General features: G+C 43.6%; 1 protein-coding gene across 1 annotated transcript in view; it reads left to right on the forward strand.

Moving 5' to 3' along the window:
* Positions 1-12,739, forward strand: part of stk11ip (serine/threonine kinase 11 interacting protein) — a 117,419-nt gene that overhangs the window by 47,783 nt on the left and 56,897 nt on the right. Inside the window, exons 21-23 of the mRNA XM_080720561.1 lie at positions 5,567-5,724; positions 6,329-6,521; positions 7,134-7,253. Coding sequence (XP_080576687.1) covers positions 5,567-5,724; positions 6,329-6,521; positions 7,134-7,253 — 471 coding nt within the window. The remainder of the gene's footprint in view (positions 1-5,566; positions 5,725-6,328; positions 6,522-7,133; positions 7,254-12,739) is intronic.

Raw genomic sequence — 12,739 nt, forward strand, 5'->3', positions numbered from 1 at the left:
CAAACTAGAAGCAGTGCTCTTCCGAGCACAGGTCTCCACCAGGCCACACAAATCGGCCTGTTATAGCGCCACCATGAGGCTGATTAAAAAAATGTGGGGCAGAGGTTCTGAATTAGCATCCAGGTAGAGGTCTTCACGGGTCCAATTTGAACTACCCGAACCCAAAAGGACCCGGGGGAAATGGACCCGGACCCATATGGCCCCGTCTATCATTTGGAATTTGAGAACCGTTACCCGATCAGCCCCGAGACGTGATGGATCCGATCCGAACGGCCCCGCCTGTTATTAGAAAAATTGGATCCGATACCCGAGCAGAACGAGAGATCCGAGACCCGAACCTGTCGCCCCGAAATGAAAGAATGCCAACGTTATTATATTAAGAGTTGTATCAGACATATTTCTTACCTAACGTCGCCACGGTGCTGCTGTTGCTGTCAGCGGCGCTGTGCCTCTCGCCAAAAGATGATCTTTTCCCAGACCAGTAAGTCAATGCGGACAGTTTGTAAATACAAATAAATCCATGTTTTTATTCCGTCTTCTTTGGCTAGCCAATGCTAATGCTATCGTTTTCTGTCGCATGTGTTGTTCATTATATCTTTCTGCTTTGAGTGTCCATTTTGCTCTGCAGAGCATGACAACACGCAATGACAACTCCATTGTAAACCGTTAACCAAAACGTTACGTTAATATCTTTGATAATAATAACAATCCAACTGATACAGTCAGTGTTGCTGTGACTGAGTGAGTTATACTTCTCAGTTCTCACAACCAATGCAACAGATTACATGCTGCATCTTTAGTGCCATCGTGTGGCGTTATCTATTTGGTGCAGTTGTTGCGTTCGCTTTCACTTCAATCTCGGCCTGGCTCGGCTCCACTCGGGTAACAGGAGATACCCGGGGAACCGGGGCAGACGGCCCCGGCCCCGGCCCCGGCCCGCCCCGCGGTAAAAGCTCGAAAACGGCCCCGTTACCCGGCTCGGGGCGGTTCGGATCGCGGGTAATTTCGGATCTCGGGCAGGTCCGAAGACCTCTACATCCAGGGAGTGTGTGTGCTCAGTTTGGCAGCGATCGGGCCAACGGCGCCAGAGATTAGCTGGTAACAACCAGGCCACACAAATCGGCCTGTTATAGCGCCACCATGAGGCTGATTTGAAAAATGTGGGGCAGAGGTTCTAGATTGGCATCCAGGGAGTGTGTGTGCTCAGTTTGGCAGCGATCGGGCCAACGGTGACTGAGATTAGCTGTTCACAAACTGCGAGGACGCACGGACGGACGCACGGACGCACGGACGGACGGAGGGGAAAACATACTCTCCCTCAGCCTTCGGCTGGTGGAGACAACTACAAAGCAACTGCTTATCAGATACAAAGTAGTTTTGAACAGACAATCAGGTTATCGTTCCTACTAATGGTGCAACGGTTTAAAAAATTCACGGTTCGGTTCGGTTTGATATTTTGGTGTCACGGTTCGATACTTTTTCGATACAAAAAATAAACAGAAATGTCCTTTATAAATGTATTTTTCTAACTACATATATATATTATTTTTTTTTTTTAACTTTGAACAATACGGTACCCAATCTCTATGGTAGTGGTTCTCTAAGTGGGCTCTGCGGACCCCTAGGGGTCCTTGAGGGGGTTCCAGGGGAATGTGGATGTCGAGTGGTATTGTATTGCATTGTTCGGTACAGGATCATTCTGTTTGGTACACCCTCGTATTGAACGGTTCGATACCGGTACAAGTATTGTTGCACCCCTAGTTCAAGTGTGGAGTCAAGATATTCCAATCAGAATCAAAATTAAACGCGATAAACTCACAGAACAGACAGGGAGAGCTGATCTGAATGCATGCGTTTGTCAGTCTTATGACTACAGTGTACGGTATCTGCCTGACATTTTACCTTTACTGTTTAATTAGGATTTTTAACCTCTAATCTATTCTATAATCTAAGTATACCTACATCAGTCAAATCAGCTTTATATTCAGAGTGAATTTGCCCATAAGAACTTGAAAACTGCAACACCTTATTCCCTGCTCACTCTCGCTGTGCAGGGGACAGGATAATCTCATTAATCTTCCAACTTACTTCTAATTTCTGCCGTTTTTTATAAGCTCTAAAGTGCTGTAAACTATTTCAAATGAATAACATTCTTGAAAAGTATATACCAGCTCTTACGATGATCTTTAGCCGATCTACTATAACATGCTTATTTTGAAATGCCCAAAACGGGGTCGTCAGGGTTAAAGGGGTTCATCGGAATCACTGACGGTCTTAAAGCCTCTCCCTAAGCGTTGTTAAGGCAGTATTGCTGAAAGAAGTGAAAGCTAAACTCACAAAACAAAACCACGCTTCGTTGAAAAAGGACCTGCTTTGTCAAATGACGTCGAGTGCTCTATCGTGACGACGGCCCCCGTGCAGGGACGTGCTGGCCATTGGGAAAAGCGGGACAACTCCCGAACGGCCGGTTCATTCCCGGCCGGTCCAGGCCGGCCCTTAAGAAAAATAAATAAATAAAATGTCGGCCCTCGTTCCATTTTGGAAGCACACAGCACCCGCGAGGCGTTGTGTGCTTGTAAATCGGCTGTTTTCACTAGTTTAAATCATTTTTTAAATGATAAATACAAAACAAACGGTTTTGGACATACAAGGTTTTCACCCGACAACGACGAAATATAACTCATGTATAGTAATTGGCCCACTGGCTTGTCACTTGTCATGATCTGAAATGGCAAATCTTTGAGTAGCAGCAGCGCTATAGAGAGAGATCTCTCTCTATAGCGCGCAATGAGGGCCTCTCCAACTCTTTTTCCCAGGCTGAATCAGGGGCCCAGCACGTCCCTGGCCCCGTGCCTGACAGCAGGCGTGGGGCTTGATATTTATCCCAAAACAAATGAGGTTTCGTAAGAGGCTTATGCGAAGAATCACTAAGGGATTTTTCTTTTTTTCTTCTTCCTTTGAGCCTCCACCTCTATAATCTCCAGGAGACAGATAGGCCCTCGACTCCAGCAGTGGCGTCAGTTCAGCAAAAGCTAGGGTATGGCAAAGACGGGAGTCCTCATGGAAAAGAGGCATTACATTTTGTATAACACGGTTCTATTGTGAAAATAGCAGATCTACATGCTCACAACGCCTCGCGCTGCGAGGCGTTGTGAGCATGTAGATCGGCTATTTTCACAACGTCTGAAAAAAACGAGTTTTGGCAGTTTTTTACACAGGTTTCTACGGTTTCTTGGGCTGGATATGGCAGCCTGGAATGGTTGTTCAAGTGCAGCTAAACTTGGCATGTTAGTAAATGTGCCACAATTAACAATAATGCTTTGCACCTGTGCAGCTGACCTGCGGAACCTGGGAATATACCATTCTGTCAAGCTGGGGAGAATACAAGTGTGGAGAATATAATTATAATACCTTGTTAAAGTGACCATTTTGTAAACTTTTGCATTTGTAGCTATTTTACTGTAATTTAACAACATAATAACCAGCACAGATAGACAAAGTGACATTCATGGATTTATATTTAACAAAGTAAATTTTCCCCCCTGGACCCAGGGTATGGCAGCTGCATACCCCTGCCATACCCAATTGACGCCCCTGGACTCCGGCAGCCGCCTCCCATAGCACGGCGTCCAAACCTGACATTAAGACATGTTCCCACACGCCGCGGGGTCGCGTAGGCCGTTTGTCGAACAGATGTTTTCAGGGGTTTTGATTTTGGTCGGCGCGCTCGGCCGCAGCGCTGAGCTCAATGGACAGGGGCGTCACAAGGGGGGGGGGGGGGGGGGGGGGGGAGTGGGACTGAGTTACTAGGGCCCAAGGTGGAGGGGCCTTCATTATTTTATACTATAGCTATTGAAAAATAGCAGCTATACAAGCTCACAGCGCGGCACCGAGTGCTGCTGTTTTTGAAAAGTCGTGAACATGTGTGCACATCTTTGAATACATGTACTTTTTAAGCGAGCATTTGTAACAGGGGGGTCCTTGGAACTAGATATTTTGAGATGGGGGTCTGTGACCAAATACATATAATTTTCTGGGGGTCCTTCACATGAAAATATTTGAGCACCACAGATTTTTTTTTTCTTTTTTTTTTTTTTATTAAATTGTTTTTATTGAATTTTTTACAGAAAACACAAAACTACACAGTACAATAATACATTTAAAAGAAAAGTACAATAATACAAACCTAAAAATACGATGCAATAAAAAATACAAAATATAAATGATTATGTACATAATTTGTCCACAAAATGTCACTTGTCATACAAAATGTTTGTCATGAAATTCACGTCCTATGCCTGAGCGTCCCCAGCCGGGAATTTAACTCTGAAATAGTCCAAGAATGGCTGCCTTGAGCACCACTGACATAGAAACATAGGTTTTTCCAAAAGAAAAAAACCTTAGAAGGATTTGAAATATTCAGACTCGGCACACATTTTCACGAGTTTTCAAAAATAGCAGATCTGCAAGCTCGCAGCCGCGCTGTGAGCTTGTATATCTGCTATTTTTCAATGGTTAAAGCACACAATGTGAGCGAATCCTTGTACCCAGGGCCCAGAATTTGGTTTGACACCCCTGTCAATGGGAGACTCATATCCTTTTCATTTATTTGCACACATGCCTGAACCGAGCCATGCTATGAGGAATGTTTTAGGAGAAACACATAGCCTGCAGCCAAGCATTATGACTGTTATTATTGCTGGGAATCCGAACCTCTTAAAATAATTAAATGTCTGCAAGCATTCATTTGAAATGGAGTGTCTGAAATGTCCTTATTTTCTATTTCCTATGTTTGTTACAATTACATACTAGACTAAATGTTTGATGTTTACGTTAGATTTTGACACAAGATAATCATTTTTCCTATTGGATATTTTTTGTTGAAAAAAGGTAAAAATTATTATAAAAAAAAAAAAAAGTTTAACACCACAACTATAAAAACATATATATCGTCACTGTCTGGCCAAAACCTCTTAACTCCATTTTTGCGGTTTTAGATTTTTTGGCATAAATCAGGGCTATTGAACACCCTTTACATCTGAGTGTTGGTTAAAATAATATTGAACCAATGGAAAGTAGTAAAAAGTGCTTGGGACAAAACCTCCTCTCTCCACTTGAGCTCATTTTCCCGAAATTGAACATTTTGGAGTTAGGAGGTTTCGGCCCGACAGCAGAGATATATTTAAATATATCGTCGTTGCCGGGTGGAAACCTTGTATCTCCAAGTTTCAAATTTGTCCGTTCTTTCGCAAAGTAAAGCCCTGCTTCATCATTCAAGGCCGTCGCACTAAAGTAGTGAAAACAGCAGATCTACAAGCACACAACGCCTCGCGGTGCGAGACGATCTACGTGCTTGTAGATCGTCTGTTTTCACTAGTTTAAATCATTTTTGAAATGATAAATGCAAAACGAACGGTTTCGGACATACAAGGTTTCCACCCGACAACGACGCTATTTAAAAAAAGGCCCTTTTTTTTGTGTCCAAATTTTTACAAATGTCCAAAACCCGAACGTCTCATTTTGTAAACAACCACATTATGGTGTTTGGTTTTTGTTGTTTGTCTAGAGAGCAGCACCGTGTGCCCAGAGTGTGGTAGCGACCATGTGGTTCAGCTGGACGGCCAATCGGCTCCCTCCACCAGCACGCCTAACCGCCGGTCCTCCGGACAGCACGCCAGGGACGCGCCGCCAGGCCACGACCACGTCGATCACCTCCTCTATCAGGTCTGTCCATTAGAGCCTGACCGTTGCCATATTTTTTTTACCGACGCCGATGTTTGCCGATGGAGAGTGCTAGACCAGTGTTTCTCAACCACTGTGCCTGGGGACCTTTGGTGTGCCCCTGAGAAGGGTCAAGTGTGCCCCTTGAAACTGCTTGAAAGCCAGTATTGTATTCGTCATTTTAAAAATGATTTAAACTAGTGAAAACAGACGATCTACAAGCACACAACGCCTCGCACCGCTTGGAAATCCGTTCAGGCATTCATGATATAGCAGCCATTATGTTTTCTTCAAATGTAAACAAACATGGCATTTTTGAAAAAAAATAATAATAATTGAATTATATTTTTTTTCATTTTTTTTTTCAAAAACGGCCCAAACTCGGGAAACTCTGGGTTGGCAACAGATGTGTTAAAATATACCCTTCAAGGATTACGAAAAAACAGGTGGCGAAAGAAAATCCACCATATGCGCGCGGCCCCCCCTGTCCATCTTCTAGACTAAATAATAAGTGACACAGATGCTTTCCAGGTCCCTATTCTGGGGGTGAACATTGGACACACAGATAGCTGATCTACAAGCTCACGTTGCTCCTCTCCTCTCCTAGGACCATTCCACAGACAACCCGTCGTCTAGAGACGCTAGCCTCAGCTGCAGCCCCGTCCTTGAGGCCACCACCGCCACCACTACCAATACCACGGACGACCCCAGCTCCTCCTTCGTCACCGCCCAGGGGACCTTCGTCGATGAAGGCGAGGGGGACACCTGGGCCGACCGTGGCCTCTCTCACGGCAAGGAAGGTCAGCCGGGGTGTCGCAACCAAATTCTGGGCCCTGGGTACTTTAACTATTGAAAAATAGCAGATATACAAGCTCACAGCGCGGCACCGAGTGCCGCGCTGCGAGCTTGTAGATCTGCTATTTTTGAAGAATCGTGAAAATGTGTGTGTTGAATGTTTCAAATCCTTCTAAGGTTTTTTGAAGAACCTATGTTTCTATGTCAGTGGTGCTCAAACCGTTTCATGTGAAATGATATGTATTTGGCCACGGACCCCCATCTCAAAATATTTAGTTCCAGGGACCCCCCAGAAGCAAAATTTGAGTCACAAATGTTTGCTTAAAAGATACATATATTCAAAGATGTGCACGCATTTTCACAGACTAACTGAGCTCCAGTTAAGTGAAAAGGACCTCTTCTTTGACGATGGCCATAGCCAGATTGCTGACAAAGAAACATAGGTTTTTCAAAAAAAACCTTAGAAGGAGTCAAAAGAAGGATTTCTACAGATCTACAAGCTTGCAGCGCGCGCTGTGAGCTTATAGATCTGCTATTTTTCAATAGCTAAAGTATAAAATAATTCCATCCTTGGGCCCTGGTAACTCAGTCCCACTCCCCTTGTGACGTGCCTGCAGGTCAGAGTAAAGAGGATCTGTCCGGGAGCTACAACTACACCGACGCTACTAGCTCTACCCCTCCAGGATACCACGCCGACCAGGCCCAAGCCCTGCGCGGAGGACGGCCCAGTCCTGGAGGTGGGTGGTTCTAGCCTGATTTCAGACTCAGCTTACCACTTGAGTCTGATATTGTGCCCTGTCTGAACGATTTATGGGGGAGGGACTTTTGTGCGAGCTTGCACACGCGTGGCCGCGCATGAGTGATCGCGACGCACGGTCGCAGTCTGTGTGTGTGTGTGTGTGTGCCAAAATTTGATGCCAAAATCTGTAGGAGCAAAAATCGGCCTGTTGGTGGCGCTAAGAGGGCCATGTGAGAAATCAGGGGTGGAGGTTGTGATTTGCCATCCAAGGAGTGTGTGTGCAAAGTTTGGCATCGATAGGGCCAATGTTGGCAGAGATTAGGGGCAAAAGTGTGACGTGACGTGATGTGACAGACAGACAGACAGAAGGAGAGCCGGTGGAGCTTTTTTTCATAGTAACTTGTACCTGACGGTCGCAATAATCTTTTTCAGAGAGCGCCTCATAGTGCTGTTGCTCAAAATCCCTGGCCTGTGCCATGCCTAGAATAGGGACGCTAGGGTTCACGTGATTAATAATCATTAGTGTCATTAAACTCGAAACCAAGCTAATCCTAAACCAAATCCTCTCCAGAGATGATAGTATGTATGAGATTCACTGGTGCACCACAGATTTCATATGGCTAAAGTGAAATTGAGATAAATTGCAGTCTTAACTAGCGGTCATAGATCGGGGAAATGGTTGGAAAAGCACACACAAACCCTGAAGGGGGAACGCTCCGCTTCTCAGATGGTATCCCGTTTCCCAAACCCAAAACCCTAACCACAGTAACAACAGTAAGAGTAGAGTCACCTCTTGATCCGACGGCGGGGCACCAAGGAATGAGCAGACAACAGACAATAGGGGCATAATAAAAAAACGTACCATATCTCTTCTCTTTTATTCCACTCTCCATCAGGGGTGTCACACCAAATTCTGGTCCCTGGGTACAAGGGTTCACTGCGGGCCCCCCATGATTGTTCTTCATAGGGGGAGGGTGTTTAACCCATTTATACTATTGACAAATAGCAGATATACAAGCTTGTAGATCTGCTATTTTTGAAAAATCGTGAACATTTGTGCAAGTCTTTGAATCTTTCAAATCCTTCTAAGGTTTTTTTTGGAAAAACCTATGTATTTATGTCAGTGTGAAGGACCCCCAAAATTATATGTATTAAAATAATACTTATATACAAAGATTTGCACACATTTTCACGACTTGTATATCCGTTATTTTTCAATATCTAACGTATAAAATTATTAGGGCCCTCCACCTTGGGCCCTAGTAACTCAGTCCCACTTTTCCCCCCCTTGTGACGCCCCTGGGTATAAAAAAAACATACCATCTCCCTTCTCTTTTCTTCTACTCTCCGTGGCAGTGCCATGTAATCTCTTCTTGTGAAACCGTAGGTGAATGTTGGCAGCGGTTCAGACCCAGTGCCTCACCCACAGCATCAACTCCTACTGAATCATGTATTTATTTTTTGGCAGATTGGCAGAGTGCCCTCATTGTTACGCAGAAGCCTTCTAATGTTGCCTTTGTTTTTAAAAAGCTATTGCTGCCTGCAGAAGTGTGCATGCGCTCAGCCTTTGTACAGATCAGACGGAAATCTTTTCCCCTTATTTCAGTAAATGAATGGCCTAATTTATATTTGGGCGTATGACGGTATCATGCAAAAGTAGCGAAAATCTGATCTACGAGCTTGTGAGCTTATAGATCTGCTAATTAAAGAAACTAGAGGTTCGGCCACTACGCGCCCGCCCCTCACACCTACGTATGTCGCACTGTTGATCCGACCGATATGCTCATACGTATATGGAGATCCCCGGGGTCATCAGTATATGCCCATAATAGGGCTTGCCCCCTTTTTTGCCCATATATGGAGATGTTCTAGAGCTCCACGGAGCTGGCTTGATTTGTTTGCACCTGATGCCATGACGACAGACACATTGTGGTTAGACAACACAACACACACTCCATATTTGGGCATAGCCGATCTGGGAACCCATCGGCAAAAAATACAGGGCATATGTACTCCACATGATGCGCACTGCAATGTAGTTTCAAATGCACTACATTGCAGGCACTTTTTAAGTGTGAAAAACTAAGAAGACCCGTGTGACATGTGTGATCTGGGCAGCTTGCCCCAGGAAATGTGCAAACTCAATAGAGGGTATGCACGTCCACTGGGATCCGCCCCCCTAATCTAGACCGAGTGGCAAAACATTGAGCAGCATGGAGCATTAGAGTTTGGAAGTGCTCGTTGCAAATCACTCAACGGTCCTGCATACCACCTGTTTCTAAATTGCACATAATGCAGGAGGCAGCAGGACGTTGTGTTGTTGAAAACGAGTGCTTCCAAACTCTGACACTTTGAAAAATAAAAATGTGCACAGAATGTCTTGACAGAAAGTAGCTCATAACATGCCTATGGTGGATTTTTATGCAGATAGAAAAGTGGATAATTCAAGCTTTCAGTATTGCCGCAATGTTGGTGAGTTTAACTTTGTTTAAACAATCAGATAGGACTTTTCTGTTTGGATGTATGGGCTGTCAATGGCAGAAATTATTTTTTTGCCACTCAGTAGGCGTTCCCACATAACTTCCAGCAACAGTGATGTCACACGCATACCCTCTATAGGGAACAACAGTATGTGAGTATTTTTTCCACCACTGCTTGTGAGTTTCACCTCGTGGAAGAACAGAAACAGTTGTTTCCACTCACCTCCAGATGAAAAGACATGAGGTTTTACCGTGGCCTCTGCGAGGCCCGCTCCCATCACTCTCAATCCAGATCAGTCGTTCATAAGGGCTCGCAATGCAGTAACGTCCCATGTAGCTGTTCAGCATTCACCACAGGGTTTATTGCTCCCAAATGTTCTCCCATTTAACCCATGTAGGCCTAGAATTATTGAATGCTTTAACTATTGAAAAATAGCAGCTATACAAGCTCTCAACGCGGCACCGAGTGCCACGCTGCAACCTTGTAGATCTGCTATTTTTGTGTGCACCTTTTTCAATATATATTTTTCAAAACAAGGTTTTGTAACTAAAATCTCTGCTTCTGGGGGGTCCCTGGAACAGCATATTTTGAGATGGGGGTCTGTGGCCAAACACCTGTAATTTTGGGGGTCCTTGACGTGAAAAGGTTTGAGACTTTAGAGGAAGGATTTAGAAGTCGGGTCAAAGATATTCAAAGACTTGCACACATTTTCACGATCTTTCAAAAATAGCAGATCTACAAGCTCGCAGCGCGGCACTCGGTGCCGCGCTGTGAGCTTGTATATCTGCTATTTTTTCAATAGTTAAAGCATAAAAGTAATGGTTAACGTGGTTCAAATCGAACGCGACTCGGGCACGTTCCGGGGCTTTGAGGGTTAATGGCCATAGGCCGTGGCTTGCAGTATAAATGAATGTTTTAGTCAGGTTTCTGGCCAGGCCACAGGAATATCCCCGTCGCCAAGAAACAGTAGTTTAGGGATGGGACGATAAGCGATGATTGCCGTTTATCGCGATAAAAAAACACTCACAATAATCGTATCGCGGAGATTTAATTCATCGTGATATCGTCCTCCGTCATGCACTGGGATCAATTCACCTTTTATTTCCCGAGCTGCATATCCGGTACCACTTAAACCCTCTGTAATTGGTACAGTCTTTTGTGACGCGTTGTGAGCTTGTAGATCTGCAATTTTTTGGCTAATGTTCCGCAGGATAATGGATTTTGATTAGGGGTGGGCAATATAATCGATATGGCAATATAATCGATAAGGCAATACATCGCGATAGTTTATTTACCAATACTGTATCGATACTCAGGCCTTAGTATCGCGATACTTTGAGGAAAATAAAATATGTTCCCATGCATAGGAACCAATGGTAGAAGTCCGGTCCTGACACTCTGCTGCCTCTAGATGTCGCTGTACTATAGTAGCTACTTCCCCTTCCCTCAGTTCAATGAATGAGGTCTCTCGAGAAAATGGCTGCAAATGACGAAAACAACAACATTAGAGCAGCGCCTTCAGCTTTTAAAGCTGATATATCGCAATAGTATCGCAATAGTATTGCATCGCAAAGATTCACAATATATCATGATACTATTGCATCGTGACCCAAGTATCGTGATACGTATTTGCATCGCGAGATTCTTGCCAATATCCACCCCTAATTTTGATTATCGCGATAATATCGTAAATCGTGATTTCTTTTGTCACAATAATCGTGATATGAAATTTTCACATCGTCCCATTCCTACAGTAGTTTGATAACTTAGCGAACGGAGGAACGGAGAACATCTCTAAGATGATACAAATGTGAGGATTAGACATTTGACAACGGGGATACGGGAGACAAATCTCAAACGTTTCATTCAGTTGGAGTGAATTCATGTCCCCCCGACAGTGGTCGGCTGTCTGTTTGTCTATCTGTCATAGCAATAACTTAAGACACTTCATAAACTTGGGAGAAGAGTTGAGGGTGCGGTCAGGACCCTTCGCTCTTAATCTTTTCGCTTTCTTTTAGTGTTGTTTGCTCTCAAATCGGTCAAGGGTCACAGTGCAGGGTCAAAGTTTAGCGTTAGCTTGAGGCACAGCAGTGCGTCTCTCTCTATTTGCTGAAGAGTTGTTTTCGCTGAGCATTGATTTGTGGAACGTGTTAGAGCTGTTGCTGAGTCCTAGATCCCCATTTACAAGTTTACACACAGTATATTTTGTCAGAAAGTGTAAGATTTTCTAATAATTTTTGAAAAACGATTATGATAAAAATAGAATTTGACAACATTGAACTTATAAGCATTATTTATTTTTATCTCAGAAATAAACACAAAGAACTTTCTGATAGATTAAAAATAAATAAACATCAAAACTTTATTTTATTTAACCACTCAAAATATACCGATCTGGATCTGCAACTAACATTTTATGACTTGGTTAAAAGTAGCCGAACATCGGCAGCATAAATGCAATGTAATAATAAGAACAAGAAGAAGAAAATGTAAATAATGAAATCGTCATAATCGTTTACATGTTGAAACATTTTCATATTTTCAAACATTTTCAAAAATAGTGGGAATAGCAGATCTACAAGCTCACAACGTTGTGAGCTTGTAGATCGGCTATCTCCACTATCAAGGTTCTTTTTCAAGTATAAAGTTGTCAAATATATATAATATATGTAAGTCATTCCTTTGTATATTTAGGTTATGTGTCATATCTACCATGTTCAACTTCAAAGCCTACAAGCCAAACAGGAATGTAATTGTCAATGACAGAAACACAATTAAATTGTTAATCGCAATTGTGACCATAGTGTATATTGTGTATATTGCTCGGACAAAAGCTGGGGTGGCGTGTATCAAAACACCATCCCGGTTCCAACAATGGAACAAGGGCGGAGCGCTTGTTTTCGTTGGAGATGACGGAGGCGCGACGGCGTTATATTATAAACACAATCTGATCTAGCTATAACAACAATCATGAAATAGGCTATTTATTATGAACTAATTCAC

This window comes from Nannobrachium achirus (assembly GCF_963921795.1).
Source record: "Nannobrachium achirus genome assembly, chromosome: 24".
Taxonomy (NCBI): Eukaryota; Metazoa; Chordata; class Actinopteri; order Myctophiformes; family Myctophidae; genus Nannobrachium; species Nannobrachium achirus.